Raw genomic sequence first — 26,563 nt, 5'->3', positions numbered from 1 at the left:
TATATTCTCTTGTGTGTTATTACCCAGAGAGCAATCAGATAGCTTTGGGAGTGTATAAAAGTTTGTTGATGAGAGGATATTCTGATGAGATAACTTAAAAAGGCAAATTTATACTTTGTCGTATAACAATTTCAAAGATGATGATGTACTGTCAACCGATTCACTCGAAAAAAGTACGGAATTTTAACTGTTAAGCAACACTCTTCAGTTGAATATATGCCACTTTTGTCGAGCAAAAGTATAAATTTGTCGACCAAGTGATACTTAACCACTTCCAGTAAACCCTGTATGCTTAGTTGACCCGGGTCAACTTAGACCTAGTATAGACTAGCCCATACTAGTATGGGCTAGTCTATACTAGGTCTGCTAATATTTCCCTCTACACCAAAGCTCTTCAGCGGAAGAAACAAAATAAAAGCTGAAGCTCACAACGTGTATTGAAGGCTTTGAAGTGAAACGTTGTGATCTCTCCGAGGCGTTGTTGTGAGCGCCTCCGAGAGACAGAGTAGAGATGCAAGGGTTCAAGTGGTTCTTTTGAAGGGTGCTTTCCTCTCCACTCTACCTTACAGACTGCTGAAGAGACGTAGCATCACTCAAGTCAGTCCACTAGCTCAGTGGTTCCCAAAGTGGGGTCCGGGGACCCCCAGGGGTACTTGAGGGAATTCCAGGGGGGACCCAGCTAAATGATAATTTGTAACCAAATGGACCCTTAAGGGTCTGTAACTCAGAGAGTGTACAAATGTTTGTACACTCTCAGAGTTAAATTAACAGTGGTTTTACAATATAAATTGGGGTACCAGAGATAGAAATGCCATTAAATCGGGGATCCGTGGCATAATGCGTGTGAAACTGGGGGCCCTTGAAATTAATACGTTTTGGAATCACTGCTAGAGCCGTAAAGATCCTTAATTATCGGGGTCACTGGCATATGTTTTCAAATGGGGGGGGGGGGGGGTCCGTGGCCTAATAAATGTTGATTTGGGGGTCCTTGACACGAAAACGTTTGGGAACCACTGCACTAGCTGGCAAGTCAAATCACCAACAAAAACAATTGTTAATGCCATCGTTTCAAAATCAAAGGCTGATGTCAAAACTAAAGAGTGTTTGCCGGAAAGAATGAGTTTAAGATTCAACAAGGATGTCCCAGTGAATGTGCATTGTCCTTACACCTTTTGTTTTGTTTTTAAAACTGTTTTAAAACAATTTCGAATGGAATTCCTCCATTTTTCAATCAACTAATGGAGTGGAGTTCGGGTAGGAGGTGATGATTATGCACATGTCGGTTTTCTAGCAGGGTGTGTGGGGAGGGGGGGGGGGGGGGGGGGGGGGACTTTTGTTTCCTTCTGTCCAGGTTTGACTGAAGAGTTGTTCAGACCTACAGTATATACAGTGAAATCCTGAGTGTTCACAAGATTCAACGGGCCCTTAGGGCAGTGGTTCCCAAACTGGTGATATTATTATTATTATTATTATTATTGTATTATTTATTTTTTGGGGGGCGTGATTAGTTTAATGTGCATCATTCTCAACAGTAAACAAACCAACATACAGTATTGGTGTATACAGGGTATCTGCATTTTAGATTTCAAATGAAAAAACTACTGTATGTCAAAGGTAACCAACAAACTATGCTATAAAAAAGATTGGCCAAATTGTCAAATATTACCTGAAAGAGGCGGAAATAGTTCGGCTATTTTCACAATATTTATCTGTAGAACCAAATCAAACTAAATTGAATGCCTCGACTCCTACAATTCCAAGTGCTTGTCAGAGTGAGGCGCCGAGTTCAAGTATGACTATTTTGGGGGGTCTTGAGAACCACTGCCTTAAGGATCTGTTTGGTTCCATTTGTATAAACTCTTTAAGGGTCCATTTGGTCTCAAGAGTAAACAAGATGAACGTTGCTGTGAAGTGACTGTGTATGAAGCGAGTTAGCACCTTTTTAATGATGATGACTGGATGTCAGGATGATTTGGTTATAATAACACTTTAATGGTTGAGAGTTCTTTGTTTTGTGGCACAGAATCAACTCATTAGTCGCTTTGTCTCTTGTTTTCATCGATTTACGACCACAATTTGACCATGTTTACCTAACGAGCTTTGGTGTTGCAATATGATAGTTTTAGCACTGCTTTTTAACCAGTGAGTATTTTCTATTTTATCACGCCCTTTATTATCTGTCTTCCTACTAGGATGTGGAGAAACGCACATATCCCGCGGTGTGAGGCTAGAACTGCAGACATTGTTTAGAAGAGAGTACAGTAACAGCAATACACACATATTTAGCTGTTTTCGTTGGCTTGCTGATATTTTGATATTGATAAGTGTATTCTCAAAATTGTATGGCTTTCTTTTTTTTCTCCCCCACCCCCGTACCCACTAATACACCACACACACACACACACACACACACACACACACACACACACAAACACACACACGCACACACACACACACACACTCCCTGGCTTTTTGTTTTGCTTTGAAAAGGCTTTTACATATTATTAAATCTAAAACAAGTAAGAAAAAGAAAAAAACATTTAAAACTTGTTTTGTAGTCCACAAAAAGAAAATCATTAAAAAAAACATTGTAGGCCTAATGTGTTGGAATACACTGTTTGCTTTATCCAGTTTGATGCACATTAATTAATTAATTAATTGACTGACAAAGGGTACAGTCCTTTATATAATGATGATCTATATTCTATGAGGGACGACGATCGAGGCGTGAGTACAATACAGTACAGTACGTGCGGTGTGTTGGTTTCTGTATTTTAGTGCACTTACTATCCCATGAAATAGGCTTGAATTAGGAGTGTTGTTGGAGCTTTCTAGTTAACCTGGAACTGTGTGTGGCGTGACTTTTTGTATCTGAGGGGATACTGCAGGCTGAGTTGTCTTCCCTTTGTCAGCAATGTTATCCCCCCCCATCCTCCCTCCAAACTAAGGCTAATCTCTCCCCCCTATAAATCCTTCTTTAGAACCTTCAGAAGAGTGGCTCACTTTGTATGCCACCTACTGGTAAAAAGCAGGACATGTGCATCGACCTACATTGCCTGATGAAGCTATAGTTGTATGAGAGATGGTGGTGTTAGATTATAACTGGTATATATGCAGTCAAATCTTTTACGTGTTTAATGTAACCCAAGAGAGTGCACAAACATAACCAAATGAACGTGTGAGACGGGTCCATTCGGTTACATTTGTATTGTATGCTCTCTCTCTCTCTGGGTTGCAAACGGATAAATTAACACTGAGGGTTTTTACTGTGTAGGTGAAATGAAAATAATAATGTTCCTATACCTTTGTATTGCAGGTGTCCATGATTTAAATTAGGCTGTATAGTACCTAACAAAATGGAGGCATCACCTCCTCTGAGTCTGAACTGTTACAATTACCCCCCACCCCCACAAACTTGTTGTATTACCTGTGCATTATTATCCCTGAACTAATTAATAAAAATGTTGTTGACTAAGTTGCTGTTATTGTTTACTGCCATGTGTAGTACATGATGAAACACTTGAAGGATTTGTAAGTGATTTTTTTTTTTTTTTTAAGTAGGTCTACTACATTCTGCATTGTTCAGTAGGGTCTCCCCTTCTCTCGATCTCTTTAGTATACCCAAAAATACATCTTCAGGTTGGGATACCAGTTTCATCTGTAACCGGAACGATCGTCCAAAAATGCACTCGTCCCTTTTTGTTCACAGACCGATTACCCCCGGCGGTCCTTGTATTATTTTACTGAGGTTAAAGTTATAGGAATAAAGTTACATTTAGGCATTAATGAGGTTAAGTTTAGGAATAAGGTTAGTAGGCATATAGTTTTTGTAGGAGCCATGAATTGGTTTATTGTTATGTTTACGTTTTGGTCAATGAAATGAATGGGCTGTCTGTCACTGGTGTTTAATGTGGATGATTGACGGGCATAGGGGCGGACCTGGTTATCTTCACATCCCCTGTTCACCTGCTGGTGGTACAGTGAGAGAGGGGGTGGGGTGTGTGGGACGCTGTACTTTGTGTTGACCGCTTTACACCGCTTTATTTTGCTTTATTTAGCTTTATTTTATTTACTTTATTCACGTTGATGCTGTGGTTACTTTGCTTTACGTTTGAGCACCCTTATGAGTTTTTTACACTGCTTTAATAAACCCCTAAAACACATTATTTGGACCCAGGAATTCCTTTTGCATGCGGAGCACGTCTGACAATACGGCCCATATATGATTGCCTCTCAGCGACTTACTTATAGTTTAATCGTTTAACAGTTTTAATGAGGTTACGTACAGAATAAGGTTACAGTAGGTTCAGACATAGCCATAGGCCTATCGTTTTATGAGGTTACTAGGAATAAGGTTAGGTTTAGGCATAGTTTTACAGAGGTTATACTTTAGGGATAAGGTGACGTTTAGGCATAGTTTTACCAAGGTTACATTTAGGGATAAGGTGAGGTTTAGGCATAGTTTTACAGAGGTTATTGAGGAATACGGTGAGGTTTAGGCATAGTTTTACAGAGGTTTATATTGAGGAATAAGGTAAGGTTTAGGCATAGTTTTACAGAGGTTTATATTGAGGAATAAGGTAAGGTTTAGGCATAGTTTTACAGAGGTTATTGAGGAATAAGGTGAGGTTTAGGCATAGTTTTACAGAGGTGATGTTTAGGAATACCTGCTGGTGAACGTTCAGAGGTGGCTGGATTTGACCCGGGGTGGGAGTGTTTTGAGGCGACCGTTCTTGTATCCGTTTCATCCAGTCAGGAGAGATGACTAATACTTACTAATCCAAGTGAAATTGGAATTGACAGAACATTTGGAATTGGCACTGTTATGGTTCATGACGCTGGTACTTCACGAGCTTGACTGATTACTGTCATGATTATTCATGACAGTCATGTTTCAGGGCTAGAACACTGTCAAATTGAATCTGATAAATGGGTTCTCTCTCTCTGAAATTGGTGTCCCAGCACCTGAATTGTTACAAAAGTTTACTAAAGAGCTAGAGAGAAGGGGACCGAGACCCATTATTGGACAAACACGCAATGATTACTGTTATAGATTTAACATCGTTTTAACTAAACACTTTGTTTTTACCAAAACACATCACTTACAGCATAGCCTATATATAATTGGTTAATAGTAAAATAATTTTACTATTCTATTCTTTTATATTTTTACATGCTTAATTTGATCTGAACTCAGTTGGCACTGCAGGAACAGGTTCTGCGATATTGTATTAAATTGTGTAATTGTGAGCTTGTAGATCTGCTACGTTAAGTAGGCCTACTTAATTGCGTCCCCAGTTCAAATATGATTATTTCAGGGGGTCACGGCCTGAAAAGTTTGAGAACCGTACGCTGCCATACAAAGAAAAAGTGTTTGGACAAACTGATTTATTTCTGCATGCGCCACGGGGGTGCCAGAGGAGGCCTGGCACCATCTGTTGCAAATACTGCCTCCTCTAGGTACATAGGCAAAAGCAAAGTTCTTTGTTTACCCAGGGAAGTGGACTAAGCCAAGGACTTGTTTACAGCCACACCCTGCTCACAGAACATTTCATGGTAGGGGTTCAATGCCTTGCTCAAGGGCACTTCAGCTGTGGTAATTTTAACGTGCCGGTCCGGGGATGCGAACTGGCGACCTTCCGGTATCAAGACCGCTCCGCTAACTGTTCGGCCACCGCTGCCCCTGGCCTATTGTTTTTTTGGAGGCAGTCTGCAAGGCCTATAACAAATTGCAAACGTTTTATCGTTAAAACATTAATGGTCTATATAGAGCATATACGATATTTTATCTAATATTGCTATAGTGTTTTTTTCAGTAACATCTCTCCAGCTCTTTAATACACTTAAAACACATTTTCAGATATATGGGACACCAATTTCAGGAAAGTTGAACCACATTTATCAGCTTCAATCATATGGTAATTCAACTGTGACTGTTATTATCTTTTCCATCACTTCCAATTTCCAAAGAAATAAATTAAAAAAAGGCATACAAAGATTGTAATTGGAACCCTATAAAATTGAAGCTTGTGCTCTCTCTCGTGATGAAATCGCATGGTATCCTGACATGAAAATGAATTTTCTGGAGACCCCTGTTACAATCACTCTAGCCATGCAGGATTACTGTAGGACATTACAACTATATAGAGATATAATAAACACATTTTAAAATATCACGTATATACGCCATTAACATTTTCCACAATTTACACTAGCTTTACTTTGTGTTACTTCTCACCTCCCTTATAATATTAACCCTAGGCCTACTTGTAGGGCTATTATATTGTCTTATTGTCTTATTATAGCACACCAGCTTGTTTTTATTAGCACAGTCTGGTGGAGTCTGACTCTGACCACATGTTCATGTAGGCTAAAAATTAAATAAACGATAAACCTATTTAATAATCTTGAATTTGGGCCCAGGCCGTAGCGTAACGGTCTGGGCACCGGACTGGTGATCCAGTCGCGGTGTGCCGCGGGTTCGACTCCCGGACCCGACACGGCCTTTACCGCATGTCATCCCCCCATCTCTCTCCCGTTTCCTGTCAGCCTACTGTCTATCCCTTAAAAAATCAATAAAGGCGTAAGCCGCAAAAAAACATCTTAAAAAAAAAAAAAAAAAAAATCTTGAATTTGAGCCTATAGGCTATTTTGTGTTTCACTGTGAGTGACATCGTGAAATTGCATGCATTACAAATGGATTAATGGATACCTTTTGCCTCATATATAACTATCTGAGATAGTTTAGTTATAATATGAGGCATTACATTAAAATAGCAGAACGTCAGCGCACGTGGGGCAGGACGGGCTCCATGCAGTGCCCGCCCAAGCAAAAGATTAAGATCCTTATATGATTACGAAGTGAACATGTTTTACAGATCGCAAAAAACAGGTGTGTGGTATTTTGGGACTTGTAGTCCGTGTTGGGGCCAGGGGTCATAAACCTTGTATCTCCATAATTAAACTTCATGGATCCCCCCCCCCCCCCTCCTAAATTAATACCTTGCTTACTTTGTCGTGTTAAATAAAATGCAGCATCTTGTGAAGTATAGTAGATAATATTTTCTGGGAAAACGTTCTGAAAGTGAAAGTAAAAAATAATACTGAATCACTGAGTTTTTATTATTTTTTATTATTTGTTCAACTTTTTGGACTAAATAATAGTCTAAATACAATTTAGATCCATTTGGAACACGTGTGGTTATTTTCTCCATTTCCTCCACATTTGCAAAGCAACGGTTTTGGAGACAGACAGACATATAGGCTACAAGGTTTCCAACATCCAGCAGTTCGCTCCACAGAATGAAACACGATCTTGAACTCCATGTCCCGTGGTGCATCGCGTCCCACGAGCCGTGCGGACAGCTGATTGTCAACAAGCAGGACCGACCAGCAGCAGCCGGAACAACAACAATGTCTGCCGTGCGTCGAGGAGGAAGCAGGCTCTCAAAGATGGAGCAGTGCGAGGCGGAGACCGAGAGACCTTCCACGGTGTCGAACAGGTAAACGAGCCCTGCCTCGGCCAAGAGGGTTTAGCCGGGGGAGGTCAGAGCATGTTTAAATGGACGAGATGTTCAGAATGGCTGGTGGGAACTGTGAAGCATCTTTGTTGAAGTAGGCTACGACCTGTCGCGCACACAGCTGCTGCCATCGTGGTCATTGGTCTTTTTTCGGCAGGCTTTACTGTACACCGCCGTGGTACTGTTAGTACAGTGGTACGGCGGAGTTATAACTTATAAGGCAGGAAGTTAGGCCTACTACTATGTAATGTAACAACGTGTTCTATAATGTTATAAAACAGTGGTTATACAGTCACTGTCTAGACGTTTTTGTTACATCGGTGTTTAAATAATGGACCTCATAATGGCCAGAGTGGCCATTACTCCCTAGTTAATAACGGGTTTTTCGGGTTATTATAATTTACCCTCGGCCTCAAGTCATGAGATGCGGTCATAACATCATTTTGTCACTTAGCTCTGGTCCATAGCTCTAATGGGCATTAGGGCTATGGACCAGAGCTAGTTGTCACTTAGCTCTGGTCCATAGCTCTAATAAGGGAATTAGGGCTATGGACCATAACTAGTTGTCACTTAGCTCTGGTCCATAGCTCTAATAAGGGAATTAGGGCTATGGACCAGAACTAGTTGTCACTTAGCTCTGGTCCATAGCTCTAATAAGGGCATTAGGGCTATATGGACCAGAGCTAGTTGTCACTTTACTGTAAAAGGAGAGGTTATGCTGGTTCGTGGTGACTGGAATAGACACGATAATATGAATTACATTGTAGCCTACTGTACAGTCTGATAGCTGCATGCCAGTGAGTCACTCTGGTCTGACCGTCTGACTGTATTATTAGTGTAATTTGATTACCTTCTGAGAACTGTCTTGTCATCGGGACAAAACAAGCTAAACATGATGTAAGAAGAAATATAATACAAGTGACAAGTTATAATAAAGTTATAAAGTATAAGTATGCATTTACGTAGCATATAGGCCTATACAAAAACATAATTTACTTTAACTCTATTAGGGTTTGGTTACATGTACGTAACACTCTCAGAGTTACACTGGATAAATGTAACACTTGTGATTGTACAGTAAAAGAGAGAAAATAGATAATTTTTACAGATATTTCAGATATTATTATTTGATTGATTGATTGAAATATTTATTAACAGTTTGCAGAATTACAGTACATTTCAAGCAACTCAATACAAAGACTGTTAACTGTGAGTGGACGACCCAATTAACTCATCGATTGCGCAAAACGCTCTAAAGCGTTTTATTAATCTCGAGCGCCGTCTGCGCATCACGCTCTAAAGCGTTTTATTGGTGTTTTTACTGTATACTGTACATCAACTTCTATGACGCCCGGACAACACATAATGTAACACTGATCATGTCCAGAAAGATCCGCTGTGAGATCCGGGAGTTTAAAGCCCCCCACCTCCTGAAAAGAGGCCTGGTCTAACCACATTCCAGGCATGCCGTATCCATTACGACGTACTGGGGAGGCGGCATCGCCGTCCTGCACACGGCATAGACCAACGCAGATCAGGGGATCTAAAATGGAGCTACCCATTTTCTAGTGTGTGTGAAATTTGTGAATACACTCGATTACCCTTCCCCTCCTGTTTCTACATGGTTTCTCCCGAGGCATCTCTCCATCGCATTACAGTTTCTTCCCCCCCCCCCCACTCATTCACACAGATCCACTCGACACAGCCCTCTCTAATTCTTTCCAACGACAACTCACCGGTCTGCCGCCTCATTCTCGGAAATATAAACCCGTATATAAACCAAGAATAATCTCCAACGGTCGATCGCCATTTCACGCACACGGACAGGTATACGCGAAACGAATGACGTATTCTCGAAGGACCGCCATAGGAGAAGCAGTATACATCTGACCAACTGTCTTTTTTTCGCCGTCGCGTCAGCCATGTTTGGACAAAGAAGCAGTATACTAGGCTAGCAGATATCACACCGTGGAACCCCCCCCACACTGCGAGTTGCGATCGATCGTTTTGCAGTTTGCAATGCTACTCTCATTCTCGGAAAAAAGATTCTCGGCAGTTGATCACCATAATCGCCATAGCGCCTTCGCCAGCCAATTGCAGTGATAAGGCGTCTGGGACGTAATCGACCCGTTTGTAATGGATAACTAATACAATCCTAAGCTGCGGAAGCCATCGTGTTGTCTGTCATTTTGTCGAAATCACAGCCAGCCGGGCTACGCTTATCGCTCCTGTGGTTCATGTCCAGACATGTCGTGGAACCCCCCCCCCACTGCGAGTTGAGTCGCTCCTGTGGTTCATGTCCAGACATGTCAACCTCTCAAGTCACTGTTATGCTATCAAACGATCTGTTGATTTTGTTTACTGAGACAATGATCACATATGTGCATAGAATCATCATCATCATGACGTTATCATGACAGGCAGATATAAACATAAATAAATTATCATATACATACTACACACTGAATGAAAGCCCTAAATGTCTAATTTTAGGAGGAAAACAAATAAAATACACATATCCTATATACTGTTTGTCAATACTAGACTATTGAATCCATTTCATTTATAAAATTCTCTTTTTCAGAGAGAACTTTAGCCCATTCTGACCTGAGATCAGATTCATACGAGGTTTCCACTGGACACACACTGGTCTGATTAGAGAAAGCATGGACCTATAGAACTATTATTCACAAAATAAGGCATATAGCGACATGTACATACTATATACCGTATGAAACAGAAGACTCTCTGCTTTCATAAGAAAAAAACTAATACTGTAATAATAATAAAAATCACACCCATGTGAAGTGAGCAGTGCAATGTTGTGAAGTGAGCAGTGCAACATTGCACTGCTCACTTCACAGGGGTGTGATTTTCATTATTATTACAGTAGAAGTATTTTTCTTATGAAAGCAGAGAGTCTTCTGTTTCATACGGTATATAGTATGTATAGGCCTTATTTTGTGAATATTTAGTTGTCAGTTCCTTGTCTTGTCTAAAATACTCTGAGGATTTCAGAAAATGCATGGACCTGAAGAACCATTATTCACAAAATAAGGCCTATAGCGACATGTACATATGATATACCGTATGAAACAGAAGACTCTCTGCTTTCATAAGAAAAATACTTCTACTGTAATAATAATAAAAATCACACCCCTGTGAAGTGAGCAGTGCAATGTTGCACAACATTGCACTGCTCACTTCACAGGGGTGTGATTTTCATTATTATTACAGTAGAAGTATTTGCACTGCTCACTTCACAGGTCCATGCATTTTCTGAAATCCTCTCTGGTGGGCGCAAGCTGCATTCAACAGCCAATTACTGACAAACTATACATGGGACCATGTGTATTTGTTTTCCTCCTAAAAGTAGACATTCAGGGCTTTCATTCAGTGTGTAGTATGTATATGATATTATTTGTGTTCATTTTTATATCTGTCTGTCAATGTCTGTCAACTTCAACCTTCCATATCTCTGCTGTTTTTTCAAAAGAGCAGCGTGCAGCGAAAAGCAGGTTTTAGAAAAAGGTCAATATCTCCAGAATGGAAGATGGTAGAATCATATTTTTTTTTTTTAATTGAAGTGGACTAGTTTGGCTTTCTTTTGATTTATGCGGTGTGATTCTCACTATAAGAGGCCCCTCGCTGTGGGCCCCTAAACATTTTCTAAAGTCCAATGTTAATCGCCTTAGCACCACCAACCCTAACCCCAATTTCACATTGTAGCATACAATGTGTTAAGCATTACACTAGGGTCCACCTTGTTCAATTCATCAAAACATTTAGAGACGTACAAATAGACACTTCTATCTAGTCAAAGAACAGAACGGGAATTCATCATATTAAAGGGAGGTGAAAAGGGAAAAGAAACATATACAGTGAGGGGATGGGCAGTGGATTCAGATTTTACGGAGGCCAGTTTCGAATTGCAGCCGTCCGTAGGTGCCCTTTGAGAGCGGTTTTGAAGGAGTCAAGGGATTTGCATGTCTTAATGACTGTTGGTAGGGCGTTCCACATTTTGGTGGCATAGGAGAGAAAATAATTTAGTCCCTTGTTTGTGCCTAATCTGGGTTGTACATGGTTCGTTGCACTTCCTCTGGTGTTGTGGGTGTGGACTTCGTTTACATTAAGGAAGTATCTAGACAGGTACATGGGTATCTTGGTGGTGTATCGAATCTTGTGGACCAGACCCATTGCAAGATGCTGTACTCTGTCGTTGACCCTAAGCCATTCCAGCCTGTCAAAGTGGGCAGGGGTGAGGTGGGTTCGGGGGGTGAGGCCAAGTATGAGCCTGACCAGTTTGTTTTGGGAGGTCTGGAGCCTTGTTTTAAGGGCCTTTTGTTTGAGGTGCTGTGGTACCAGGAGGTATAGTCAAAGAAACCTTGTACGAGGGCTTAAGGATTATATTATGTAACAGTAAAGTAAACATAACACATACAGGGAAAGATGTGCTTACAGCCAGGACGATGATTGAAATTCTTTATGAATAAGCCCGAGATGTAGTCATAGAGGAAGAGGTCCTAAACACAACGATATACACACTTAGAAGTAGCACAAAAAAACCCCAAAACAAGACAAGCATAAAGAATAAATAATGGATCATTAATTCAGAAATATCAATGTCATAAGACATTGGCCTACCGGTATACAGAATATTTAAAGTGCATTTGCATTTTAAAAGATGCTGAGAGTATCCTCTATTACTGTGTACTTTAATTATAGTGCAAATATTAATGTATGAGGCTCCATTGCTCTGTCTCAGTACTTTCCCTTGTCCTCTGAGTGCTCATCCCTGACTTAGCCACAAGATGGCGCCGCTACACCGGGACATAATGTATTGAGACTTGTCATTATTATAACAACTTCAAGCAGCAATTACAGACAATTAAGACAATGTAAATGTGTAAGATATTATAATACTAAATCAAAAGATAGATAGATAGATATACTCATTGTAAAGTTCTAAGACATCTTTTAGAAATTGTGGAGCGCACTTAGGTTGGATGCGTGAACACAGTTGTACAGGTGCAGGGGCATATGGTTCTACTGTACACCGCATTATGTAACAGTGTTTATATACTGTACAGTGTACATAGTAAGGGTAAGGCCTTGACATTTGGGTCATGTCCACAACACATGTTTTAGTTATGGCTCTGTCTCTGAAACAGTATTCTCTAGACATACAATGTGTGCCATCAACAAGTTTCATTCTATATTCTTCAGGGAGTGATTCATTCGCTCTACTTTAGAGCGGTGGGTCCAGGGGGTCCCCTGCTAAATGTGTTAATACTGCATCACAATCATTTCACTAAATTTGTTAATACTGCATCACAATCATTTCACTAAATGTGTTAATACAGCATCACAATCATTTCACTAAATGTGTTAATACAGCATCACAATCATTTCACTAAATGTGTTAATACAGCATCACAATCATTTCACTAAATGTGTTAATACAGCATCACAATAATTTCACTAAATGTGTTAATACAACATCACAATCATTTTACTAAATGTGTTAATACAGCATCACAATCATTTCACTAAATGTGTTAATACAGCATCACAATAATTTCACTAAATGTGTTAATACAACATCACAATCATTTTACTAAATGTGTTAATACAGCATCACAATAATTTCACTAAATGTGTTAATACAACATCACAATCATTTTACTAAATGTGTTAATACAGCATCACAATCATTTCACTAAATGTGTTAATACAGCATCACAATCATTTTACTACATTTTATAATACAGCATCACAATCATTTTACTACATTTTATAATACAGCATCACAATCATTTTACTACTTTAACCATTTAAAACGTTGGCTATCCAAAAGTAGCTGACATACAAGCTCATACATCTGCTGTTTTTAATTTTCTTTTTTAAATATGGAAACAGTTTGGAAGATAATCTTTTAGCATAAATATACTCTTTTGGGTGTCTCTGCCAAAACATTTTGTGGCATCTGTGACCAAATATATCAATGTGGGGTCCTTGACATCAAAAAGTTTGAAAACCAATGGTTTAGAAAGAAGTGATTTAGGCGCGTTTGATGTTTAAATGCGACAGCCATGCAATAGTTGTGTATGTGTTTTGTGTAATTTTATTTACATTTTCTTTGTTTGTTTGGGAGGGAAATCCTTGCATGTCCAAGACCGTTACTCTACAGCAGAGGTTCTCGACAGGTGGTCCGTGGACCACTGGTGGTCCGTGAATGTATTGTATGTGGTCCCTGACCATGCAAAGTTGCGAAACAGAGAAGTGCACTAAATTACTTGGTGACGTATGATGACAGGTCAGTGACGTCAATGTTACATGAAAAAAGTACAAAAACATGCACATCCAAACCAAACTTGGGCAGGTGCTGAGTGGCGAGTAGTATACAAAAAAATGAAGACGCTCGCACACTGTGGGCTCCGATGCTGTGACAAGTGCCTTTATTTGCACAAATAGGTGACTGTAACTGACATGTCAATGTTGTCATTTACTGGAAAGTTGGATGTCAAGAACTTCCACAGTTGTACGGGAAAGTGTACGTACGCCCCACACACTGTACACTGTACAGGATTGAGTGGTTGAGTCACCATTATTAGGAAATGTGCCCAATGCCCATATAACCAATATAATAATACATAATGGCTGTTAAGGGCAGCCGCAACACAACAGTGGTCCCCAGGTTGATTCTCAGTCAGGGTGGTGGTCCCTGGTTCATAATCAGTTGAAAACCCCTGGTCTACAGGAAATGAGTTGTGAGCTGGCAGATAGGCTAATTTAACTATCAATCAATCAATCAATCAATCAATCAATCAATCTTTATTTATATAGCACATTTTTCAGGCAGCGAGTGCAGTTCAAAGTGCTTTACAGTAAGAGCAAAAAATATACAATATACATATACATATACATACTATATATATATATATATACAACTACTTGTGTGCAACACTGTGTGTTGTATTGTACGACAACGTAGCGGGCATTGATTAAATGAAATACATAGATACAAGTTTTATGCCCAACAGCAACGACATTTCGCCTTTGGGCTTCTAAACGGCTACTATATTTCCTTCTGCCTTTTTATGTGCTATTTTTTTTTTTTTAAGATATTTTTTTGCGGCTTACGCCTTTTATTGATTTTTGAAGGGACAGACAGTAGGCTGACAGGAAACGGGAGAGAGATGGGGGGATGACATGCAGTAAAGGCCGTGTCGGGTCTGGGAGTCGAACCCGCGGCACACTGCGACTGGATTACCAGTCCGGTGCCCAGACCGTTACGCTACGGCCTGGGCCTTTTATGTGCTATTAAATGAATAAATAAAAAACTCAAACTCAATATAGAACTGTATAGGCGGTATACAGTAGAGTTGAGGAAGCAGTACATTGTGTAAATACATTGTTAATGGTTGCATAAATCTCTTTAGCATTGTTACACCAACATGGGATTTAAACCCTGAAGGGAGTGCGTCTCTCTCTCTCTCTGTCTGTTGCTATAGAGAGCCATTAGCAGAACCACTACTGGCATAGCAACCAGCTCAGGGAATTGTTTAGACTTTCCTTTTATTTTTTTATTTTCTACAGCTGTCTCTGAATCCACTTTAACACACAGAAGAACTGTGCTAGAACAGCTACTGTACATACAGTATATTATAACTGGCCCTACATACAAACAGTGGGTCGGGAGTAGGGACCCATTTGTGGGTCACAGATATTTTTTCATGGGTCGCGAGTTTCCGTTTCCTTTAATCCTTCCATTATTATAATTTTATTTTTACATCAGAAATGAAAAATACATTTCAAGCACCCCCCCCCCCCCCATAATAGAGAAATGCTAGGATTCAAGACAAGTGGTTCTGATCTCAGAGAATGTTTGTCTGTCTGTACAAGTTCTGAACACAAGGTGTGTGTGTGTGTGTGTGTGTGTGTGTGTGTGTGTGTGTGTGTGTGTGTGTGTGTGTGTGTGTGTGTGTGTGTGTGTGTGTGTGTGTGTGTGTGTGTGTGTGTGTGTGTGTGTGTGTGTGTGTGTGTGCGCGCGCGTGCGCGTGTGCGTGGTGCAGCTGTGCATGCGTCTCTCACACCCACAGTCAGCTGACAGCGTGTTGGAGCAGTAGTGTAGTGTTGGGTTTCATGGTGTTGTTGATGTCATCATGCTCTTCTGTGTGTTGTCGGGCGGTAGGGAGGAGACACCATGATATGTCACACATACATATCAATGTGTGTGTGTGTGTGTGTGTGTGTGTGTGTGGGTGTGTGTGGGGGGGGGGGAGGCTGTGTAGCGGTGTGTGACACTGTGAGTACATGTGTTTCCTGCCATACATCGACACCAAGCTAGACAGGAACACCCACAAATGTCACATCCGGTTTTAGCCCGGGGTAAGAATTTTCTATGGCTGCCAATGCAACTTGTTCCAATCCTTAATCACATACGGACAAACATCTATGCCGATAATATCTAACTTGCGGAGGTAGCGTGCCTTGTCCAGTCCACGGGCAACAGATCTTTCAACGTATGGCATTGCAAATACGTTTGATAATCGCTACTCTGTGCAATATTGTTTTGGAAATGCCGCAAAAACAGTGAACGAGAGCAAATCACAACTTCCCCCGGGGGTGGGTGGAGTCTTGGCGCTCTGAATACGCGCCGTGGTGTCAGTGTATACTGAAGGATGCCTTATTACAGCAACACATTGCAATGCATCATTGGTACTTCTTCTTATTACAGCAACACATTGCAATGCATCATTGGTACTTCTTGGTCAAGAGAAATCTGTCCGTCTCGTCTGGAACCCTGTTTTCTATTCAGTGGATTGACCTGAACTTGCAAACAGACATTTTGAACATTGTTCGGCGTATGGGGAGAGTGACGAAGCCACAATTTAAACTTTTACATTACATTTAAGCTGTTTTTAGCTAGGTTTTTTTATGAACGTTCCTCGCAGACAATGGGATCTGTAGTCCCATATGGACGATTGGACGGTGGGTGGAAATTATGGGGATTCTTTGTTCTTTTTTACATGTTTGTGTGTGTGTGTGTGTGTGTGTGTGTGTGTGTGTGTGTGTGTGTGTGTGTGTGTGTGTGTGTGTGTGTGTTTAGACTGATATGTTATTGGTTTACCTATGATCCTAGATTTCCTGAGGCAGTGAGGCGCTACACTGTATGCATTTGATATGTGTTTGTTTTGCCTTGCTTACTGTAAATCGCTCTGGATTAAGAGCGTCTGCCAAGTGCCTGGATAGTAAATTGTATAAACTTGAGATGGGGACAGGTCAGAGAGTCAGTAGTTCTGTTCTGTGACCAGGTCAGTCAGAGAGTCAGTAGTTCTGTTCTGTGACCAGGTCAGTCAGAGGTGAGCTCCTCTGCTTTGCACACCAGAATCAAGTTATCTTTAATCTTGTTTGTGACTTGATCTATCACTAGGCCTGTCTCAACTAATACATATAACCGCCTGATGTTCGCAATAATTTGAGATAATTGCAGTAATGTTTTTGCATCATTGTCATAATCATCAGATCAGATCAGCCTTTAGGGATATTCTGTTTGTCTGTTCAACAACAACAATATATGGTCTATGTCAGGTGGAAACTTCTTAGGGTTATATAGTGTTATAGCTGTTTTATGCAGACAATTTGTAAAAAATAGACCATCAAAATGTTCTGGAGCAAAAAGTACTCATTATGCACAATGTCCCATTTGACAAGGTTAAAAAAGATCTTTTGAAAATAGAAGATACAAGCTGGACCCATGGGCCATGCCACATATTTGGGTCTGATGCCCATCCTGATGTTGGAGATGCCTAGAATCTAGATCACTGATTACTGATGTTTTGACAAATCAGGTCTGCTATTTTTGGGCAGGGTGCAGAAATTTCCAGTAGCGCCTAACAGTCCTACAGGCATTAGTCTGACAACACTGTTGCTCCTGACATGTGCGGCAGGTTAAAACCATAGACTGTAAAAAATATGGACAAAGCGTTCCCCGGGTCTAACATGAACGTAAAATGAAGCCTGTAATAATATGCTAATTCCTGATGTAAGTCGCCATCTTTGGTACCAGCTGGCCATTGGCTGGCTCCGTTTTGTATACCAGCTGGTCATTGGCTGCCCAGACAACGAGGCGGGACTTCCCCCCTTCTTCTCCGTTGGTTTTTATTTTGACTCGAGTGGGAGGGGAATCCCGATCATAGACTGTAATGGTAGCCACGCCCCTCAGAACATACGCGATGGTTTTTTTTCTTTATGGTCATTTTTTTAATTAATGGGACCATAATTTTCCCAAAAGAATATTATGACATTAGAAATGAGACTTTAAACTAGTGACTGGAAGAAGAAAGTATTCATGACCATGTTTATTAAGGTAATACAGTCTAGGTGAAGTTGGGCCAAAATACATGGGCCTCTATGGAGCTATGGGGCTTTTTGGGTCCGGTCCAGCGCCACAACAGGCCATTATATGAACTACCGATTTCAAATGAGGCTTCACGAAATATCTGGCTGACTGCCCCCCTGGTTAAAACTAACCCATGGCTCCCGACATGCGTGGCAGGTTAAAACTAACCTGTGGCTCCCGACATGCGTGGCAGGTTAAAACTAACCTGTGGCTCCCGACATGCGTGGCAGGTTAAAACTAACCTGTGGCTCCCGACATGCATGGCAGGTTAAAACTAACCTGTGGCTCCCGACATGTGTGGCAGGTTAAAACTAACCTGTGGCTCCCGGCATGCGTGGCAGGTTAAAACTAACCTGTGGCTCCCGACATGTGTGGCAGGTTCAAACTTAACCGTGGCTCCCGACATGTGTGGCAGGTTAAAACTAACCTGTGGCTCCCGACATGTGTGGCAGGTTCAAACTTAACCGTGGCTCCCGACATGCGTGGCAGGTTAACCCATTTTGACCTGAGATCAGATTAAAAAAATGTCTTCTACATCCTGACAGTTTTCTGGAAAAGCTATGTTTCTATGTCAGTCGTTCTTCGATAAAAAACAAATAGCAGACCTACAAGCTAAAAAATAGCAGACCTACCTAATACCTACCTAATAGCAGAACTACAAGCTCATAGCGCTACACTGTGACATGTCGAGTTTGGTCAAAAGTTAGGAGAATGGGGTCGACCAGGTCAACATTTTAGCCATTGTTCATTCAAACAAGGAGGTTGGAGCGCACACCAGTAGTGAGGAGGTGCTGACCGCGGGAGATAAAATTGACTGAAAAAAGGAGAGGTCGCACAGCTCGTAGTCACGATGCAAGTTTTTATTTCCAACGTTTCGGCAAGCAAAGTTGCCTTCTTCAGGGAATAACATACAAAAGGTGTGCACCAGATATTTATAAAAGTTGGGACAAAGGGTTAGGGAGTGTCCTCAATCAGGCCAACACCCAAAATGGGTGATTGGTTGCTGGCAACAACTTTATTTGTACATTAAATAGAACAAAAAGGAGCCATTGTTCATTAACACATTTCTGCCCCGATGTTGCAAGTTGTGTACTGTATAGTGTATATTGTCCGAGTATATGACAGACAGATAGCAATACGGTAAAATATACTAATGATCTGAAGGTGATGGATGTGACTGTAAAAGTGTCTGCTTGGTAGAACATCATGTTTTACTATCGGTCATTCATTCATGTCCTATCTCGCCTACTTCTGTAAACTGTATCAGTGTGACTCACATATACCTTCAAGTCACGTAATGCCACTTGCATAATCACCTGACAGTCAGACATTATTTGAGCTATTAACCTATCGCTTGGATGAAATGAACAGACATGCCACAATTACCATCATTATTTCCATCGTCATTTTCCATGCCCTTTAAATCACTTTCAACCTGGTGTCCCTATTTTGGGAATTATATGAAAGAAAAAGAAAACAAGAAATGATCACATAGTGATATTTGTCAGGTGAAAGAAACGCTGTCTCCGTTGTGTTCTTGTCTCCGTTGTGTTCTTGTCTCCGTTGTGTTCTTCTCTCCGTTGTGTCCCCCCCCATATTATTAGTATTAGTATTAGTATTAGTATTAGTAACGTGTATGTTTGTGTGTCACAACCTCGCAGCCGTTGTTTGCGTTCGTTTCCACAACGTTCTGTTCGTGGTTCAATCAGTGTTTTGTTGTGGCGTTGCTGCTGTCCGTCCTTTAGCAGTTTAGCTGCTGTAGTGTTAGAGAGGCACCTGCCCTTGAGTGTTCATGCCGTTGTTTGCTGAGCCAATCAGGACTAGTCCCGACTAGGAGCCATAGTCGTCATTAAATTTGAGTAAGACATAGGTCAGGTTTCACCTGACAAAAATAATAGAAATAAAATGTTGAAAAATGTTTTTTTTATTAAAGAAGAAAGAAATTAAACAAAAAACATGTTATTATTATTTTATTATTATTATTATTATTATTATTATTATTATTATTATTATTATTATTATTATTATTATTATTATTTTTGACAGGGACAAAGCTCATTAATCAACATGTCAGTTTTCACATCAATGTAAATGGGCCAGAGTTAGCCGAAGCTAAATTTCATCTGTAGTCCCTGGGCAGGCTCTTAAAAAATGAATGATAAAAAGAAGGACAAAGTGAAAGTGTAGTGTGCCTGCACACAACACCATGCGTTGATGCCATGTGTGCATATGTGCAAGCACCCAACACTACGTCCATACAAAAACACAATACAATACAGATAAAAGAAAGACAAAGTGTAGTGTGCCTGCACACAACACCATGCGTTGATGCCATGTGTGCATATGTGCAAGCACCCAACACTACGTCCATACAAAAACACAATACAATACAGATAAAAGAAAGACAAAGTGTAGTGTGCCTGCACACAACACCATGCGTTGATGCCATGTGTGCATATGTGCAAGCACCCAACACTACGTCCATACAAAAACACAATACAGTACAGGAACAGATCGACATGGTACAGGGGACAGAACAATGGCAAGTGAAGTGAGAAATGACACCGGTGATAAATACTAAATAGTGCTGATAGTTAGTTACTCATGAGAGCTTGTAAATCTTGTAAATCAGCTAATTTGAAAAAGTATAACATTATGAATGATGTTGCCTCTGTTGGCCATAGTACATTATTTATTTTAGTTGGTACCGGCCATTATTATCCACATCTTTGTCCTCTATATTTCAGTAATTGGCTATATATATTGTTGCTGTCAGGCAGAAACCTCTAAACTGCCTCTCCCTGGCCAGCCGGGGCGCCTGATGGAGGGGAAAGGAACTGGTTGGAATAACGTGTTCCTTCCACGCGCTACGTCCAACCAGGGAAACTCCCCCCTGTCAGGAGCAACTTGGGCACTCAGGCATGAAGGAAGCATGAGTTCAAGTCCGTAGTCCCCCATATATGGGTACTATGTTGGCGGAAGGTGTGTCGAGCCCAGGATCACATTAGATAATTGACACAGGGGTGAAAAATGGGTTACAAAATCGTGGGACTTCTAACTTTTTGTGATTTCTTTTCCGTAAATAAATGACCTACTTGATCATACTCATCATCATCATCATGGCAGACTGAGAGTCAAAAGCGATTATCTGTCTCAAGCCCAACACACACCGGCTCCGTCCGACGCGGCGCAGCGCGTTGCCGCGCGGCGCCGCCTGGAAAATAGAACTGGTTCTATCGGCACGCCAGGAGACGCGGCTCGGCGGACGGAGCCGGTGTGCGATAGGTTCATTGAAAATAATGGAGGCGGCGGCTGTTTTGACGCGCGGCGGTCGCAGACGGTGTGTGATGGGCTTTACTCATCCATTCATTTGCTTTCCTTTTGCGCTATCTGATGAACTAGCTGAACTCTCCGTCTGTTTGCCTGCTGGTGACTGTCAACAATAGAGCGTATGCACGTGACATCATCATCATACCTGGAAGTTATGCAGGAACGCCTACTGAGTGGCAAAAAACCCTGTTTTCTGGCCTTGACAGCCCATACATCCAAACAGAAAAGTGTGATTGATTGAACAAACAGGGATAGCACCAAAAAAAGTATTTGCGGTCTTGTTTCCATTTAGGCCCTATGCAATCAATTCATAGACAAGAATAGCATTAAACTAGTCTACGTTAAACTAGCATTAAACCAGAACGGCGAAAGTGAATGAACTAATTGACGTTATAGAGAGACAGCTGAGTTGCTAATGTTCATCGGCAGTGCAATTAAGTGGCAGGTTTTCAAGTTTGACACATGGCAGCAGAATTGTTACAGCTGGCACTAAAGCACTGAGAGAGTAATGTACATTAGTGGAACATAAACATCAGTGGAATGTTGCACAAGAGCGCCACACCCACAGTGACTACTCATTAAATATTTCATTAGCACACCACCAGCATAGCTGCTTACTCACTACAACTTCCTCAAACTAGACTAGAGGTCCTAAAAAGTGAAATTCCGGTATAGCCTACGGTTGTATAGGAGCAGTAAACACTTATTAAAGCCCTGTTGGAAATTCCGGCTATAAAATCTTGACAAATGGTCTCCTAAGCGGGGGTCTGGGCCGGGTGTGGGCCGGGCCGAATACATATAAATCGAGTCCTTGACATGAAAACGTTTGAGAACCACTGATCTAGTAAGTCCAAGTGCTGTCGTTGGTAGTGGCTCCTCTCCTATATGCTCCGTGACTGATGTCTCCATCTCCATTAACAGTATTGCATGGTGAAACAAATCACATTTATTGTCTCCACCAGGCCGAAGGCATGGGGAGAGAGTATGTTTTGCACTCTGTCCGTCCGTGTGTGTGTGTGTGTGTCCGTGTGTGTCCGTGTGTGTGTGTGTGTGTGTCCGTGTGTGTGTGTGTGTGTGTGGGTGTGTGTGTGTGCGTGTGTCCGTGTGTGTGTCCGTCCGTTTGTGTACAGCTATTCTCCGGCACCGTTAACCTGGTTGATGCCAAACTTTGCACACACACTCCCTGGATGGCAACGATGAACCTCTGCCCCAAACTTTCCAGAACGGCCTGTTATAGCGCCACCAGGAGGCCGACTTTTGTAAAACAATTTTCTTTATATTATATTTTGTCCAAAAATCCCACGAATCATTACACAGTATCTCTATAGTCATGTGCTCAAGACAGATCTGTCCGATATTTCATATTCCATCCTGTTTGGCTATTAAACATTGGCTTTCAAAGTTTGCAGGATTGGCCAGTTTTGAACAAAAAGCCTCAAATCATGAACACAGCGTGCAATTTACGTGAAATCTTTCACAGATGTTCCTGCTAGGCTGAGGAATATATCCCACCCTTTTCACATTGGCCTGCTATAGCGCCACCAACAGGTGGACTTTTGCAAAACACCTTTTCTTTTCAACAAAATGCCTCAAATCATCCAATTGCCATCCAAGGTGTAAGAACTTGAAATGGCACCCTTTTCACATTGGCACCAGCGCCACCAGGAGGCCACAACCTCACCTGCCCTGGTGGAGACCTGTGACACGAGGGGCACTTTTTCTAGTTGTTTTTGATTCTAGCCCTTTTTTCTCTCCACAATTTAGTCGTTATGTCAATTGATTCATTCCCACATTTCTGTGTTGTCACAGCTGTGGTATCTTATCTCACTGGCTCACCTGCCAGTGAGGAGCCCCCACTGGGAGGACGTGGCACCTCCGTTACTACTCCCCCCCCCCCCCCCCCCCAACACTCGCTGAATACTCCTCTCCCCCCCCCCCCCCCCAACACTCGCTGAATACTAGGAGCGGTACAAGTATATTTACAGAAAAACACTGGGGGTCATTTCTTCTCCAGTTGTAAAATTGCAGATAGGTAAAGATAAAGATAAAGAAAACTGTCCATTAAATTGACATAAAATGGAAATTCGTCTTTGGCACACCGGCAGTCAGTTACAACAAAAATACACAGGTGCATTAAAATACTATATAAATGCCTTCACATTAACACAGCAACAGTGATCATGAACTAAGACTATTTAAACATTTTTTTATTGAAAATGTCCACAGCAGTTGGCACAAACAAAGTTTTGTAACCCTTCTTTTTAGCTAATTCTGCCCTAAGGTGCTCTTTAATGACATTTTCGCATTTCTCTCAAAAATAATCACATGACACATGACATCACACCTACCTACCTGTACCTACATACACCTACCAACTCAGCCACTCAGATTCTCTCCCTGTCTCTGTGTGTGAGCTGTTCTCTTCATCACCTCCAGTAAAATACTGCGACAGTGACTGTCAGAGACAGATGACACGCAGCTGTGTGTGTGTGTGTGTGTGTGTGTGTGTGTGTGTGTGTGTGTGTGCGTGTGCGTGCGTGTGTGTGTGTGTGGTCATATCATGCCAGCAGAGAGGGGAGGTCTGGCTTTAACCTGTTGCTATTAATACAGTGTAACGAACATAATCTGGAGTATAGGTTATCCTCTTACGTTTTGTTGGGGGGCGGGGCTCCACGCAGGAGCAGAAAGAGGAGGGAAAAAAAGCACTTTCATTTCTAATGCGCTCTCTGTCTCTTTCTGTCTCTCTCTCTCTCTCTCTCTGTCTGCACATGCACAGCTCTCTGTCTCTCTCTCTGTCTGTCTGTCTGCATAGCTCTCTGTTTCTAGAACACTGAATGGAGTAAATAGAAAGCAAAACAGATGTTTCAAGCATAGTTTCGTTTCTCTCCCCAGTCCTGCCTCTCTCTCTCTCTCTCTCTCTCTCTCTCTCTCTCTCTGTGTGTATTTAATGCAGCTACCTCCTTCTTTCTTCTCTTTTCCTCCCTATCGCTCTGTGGTGGATGTGTCTCACCAGAGGCTAGTAGTGGCACTAAGTGTTGACTTGTTGTTCTGAGTTTGTGTGCGTGAGAGTACAGTATACGTCAGAGTGTGTGTGTGTGTGTGTGTGTGTGTGTATACGTCAGTGTTGTGTCTATGTGTGTGTGTGTGCTCATGGTTTTTCCCTCCCTCGCTGACGGTAAAGACCCCGTTTAACGTTTTAAAACAAAAACATATTAAGTAGTATAGAGCTCCCGCAGTAGTGGAAGCCTGCCCGCTGTTTTTGCAACTATGAACTCACTTTCCTCGGGAGCTAGGATATCTGGCTGCTGGACCCTAAGACAGGACAGGTAAGTGCACTGGAGTTTATTCTTTGTTTCACTCACTTTCGGCTGCCTGTTCTTTTATTGTTTGTTCAGTTGTTTAGTTGGTTACAGCTCCAGGTGAGCTGCCTGCCTGCGTGCATATGCCAGAGTTAGTTTACGAGACGCTGCTGCCTGCCTGCTGGGGCCACTCCCCTGTTGTTGTGAGAAGTCCCCCAGGGGTCCCTGCCCTGCCCTGGCGGTCAGCTGTCACTGTGTAATGGCTGGAGGGACTACGAGCTACTGCACTTTAGGCTTAACTGCTTAAGCCTCACTTATACTTTAGTTGTGTGCGTGCTTGTGCTGGTGTCGTGCTTGGTGAATATAGCAGATCTACAAGCATGCAGCGCGTCACCTTCGTGACACCTTGTGAGCTTGTAGATCTGCTATTTTACGGCATGCCAATGTGTTTAGACCCTCTGCGCTGTACACACTGCAACTGTACTTGGTTCAGCTGCTCTTGTTTTCCTAGCAGATATGTAGATGTTGCAACGCATTGTGAGCTTGTGTTGTGGAAATTATATGTTTTAGAGTGTCAAGAAAGTAGGCAGCTATTAATTAGCCTTTAACCCGTTAAATCCGGGAAAGCAGCTGTGTCATTTTAGATGTTGCTATAAAAGCTATAGTGTATAGTATACAGTATACATTTTTCAGAAAACTTTAAAAGATAATCCTGCAACTGCGTATTGACTGGCCCATGCTTTTTATGAAGGTTTGTGTTCTATTATTAGTATTCTGTCCTAAGCAGGGATCTCTTTTTCTGTACCTGTCCAGTGTCCAGTGTCCTGTGTAATTGCTGTAATTGCTGTAATTCCATGACAACAGGATTCCAAACACAATTATTGTGTTGTTGTGTTGAGTTGAGTTGAGTTGCGTTGCGTAGCGTAGCGTTGCGTTGCCATGATGGAGGTCATGTCAGTTAACACACATGTGCCGGGTTGTCAGTGAGTTGTTGTTTTTACGAAACTAGAAGCTCGACCCGCCTGCACAAAACTACAGCCTGCACTGCAGCACCAACATTGTGTGTGTGTGTGTTTGTGTGTGTGTGACTGTGTGTGTGTGAGACTGTGAGTGACACCCACCGTCTTGTTTACTGTTTACTATTATTGTCGACTACAAGCTCATGCGCGCTATGAGCTTGTAGGTCTGCTATTTTTTTTAAACTTAAGAAGGACTGCCATAGAAACATAGCTTTTTCAGAAAACTGTCAGGATGTAGAAGACATTTTTTTAATCTGATCTCAGGTCAAAATGGGTTAATGCTTAATTGATATATACCCCCACCACTGTACACTGGTGTTGGTGCTGTGAAAATAAGCGTGTGAGCTTGTAGATCACAACCATACTATAAATCATGCAGATTTTTTGTTCCTGTCACACGTTCGGGTCATGAGGCTTTTGCTTTTACAGCTTTTAATTTTATTTACGAGGGGGAAGAAGAAGCAATGTGAAGTTCTGTAATCATGGGACAGTGAGGGCAAGGCTCAATATACGACAAACTAGGCTAATCTTTTATGGCACCCTGGGTTGGTTTTTAACTGATAACCCCATTCTGTACTGTACCTTGCACTGCACGGCATGCATGCACTGTTGCCACATTTTGTGAGAGAAATAAGCAACCGTGTCTATGAAAACTAGCCCATAAGAAGCGACTATAGAATTTACAATTTACAATTTAGGCATTTAGCAGACGCTCTTAATCCAGAGCGATTTACATTAAGCAAGAACAAAAGCATGGGAATACATCACATAAAAAGCATTTATCATGAAACATGCGTATAAGCTAAGAACGTAACAGTGGAATATCTATATAATGAAACTATACATATAAACTATACATATATACTATACTATGCTATACATATGTAGTATGTACTATGACGTGCTATGACTACATACAATGCAATTATAGTGCTGTCTACATAACATGCTATAAGTATGTAGGACTAGGTCTATAAGACTATAGGTCAC

At 41.5% G+C, this 26,563-nt stretch overlaps 1 protein-coding gene across 4 annotated transcripts in view; it reads left to right on the top strand.

Annotated features, from left to right (window-relative positions):
* Positions 1 to 7,400: 7,400 nt before the first annotated feature.
* uckl1b (uridine-cytidine kinase 1-like 1b) overlaps positions 7,401 to 26,563 on the top strand; it is a 46,811-nt gene continuing 27,648 nt past the window's right edge. For 2 of the 4 annotated variants that reach the window (XM_083769088.1, XM_083769089.1), the window contains exon 1: positions 7,401 to 7,502. In XM_083769088.1, coding sequence (XP_083625214.1) covers positions 7,414 to 7,502 — 89 coding nt within the window. In that variant the 5' untranslated portion in view covers positions 7,401 to 7,413. Of the gene's footprint in view, positions 7,503 to 24,014; positions 24,582 to 26,563 lie in introns of those variants that run through there. The other 2 variants (XM_083769090.1, XM_083769091.1) reach the window with 2 other exon arrangements.

The sequence above is a fragment of the Protomyctophum parallelum genome (assembly GCF_964188405.1).
Source record: "Protomyctophum parallelum genome assembly, chromosome: 7".
In the NCBI taxonomy this organism is placed as follows: domain Eukaryota; kingdom Metazoa; phylum Chordata; class Actinopteri; order Myctophiformes; family Myctophidae; genus Protomyctophum; species Protomyctophum parallelum.
This window is presented reverse-complemented; position numbering and strand designations above follow the sequence as displayed.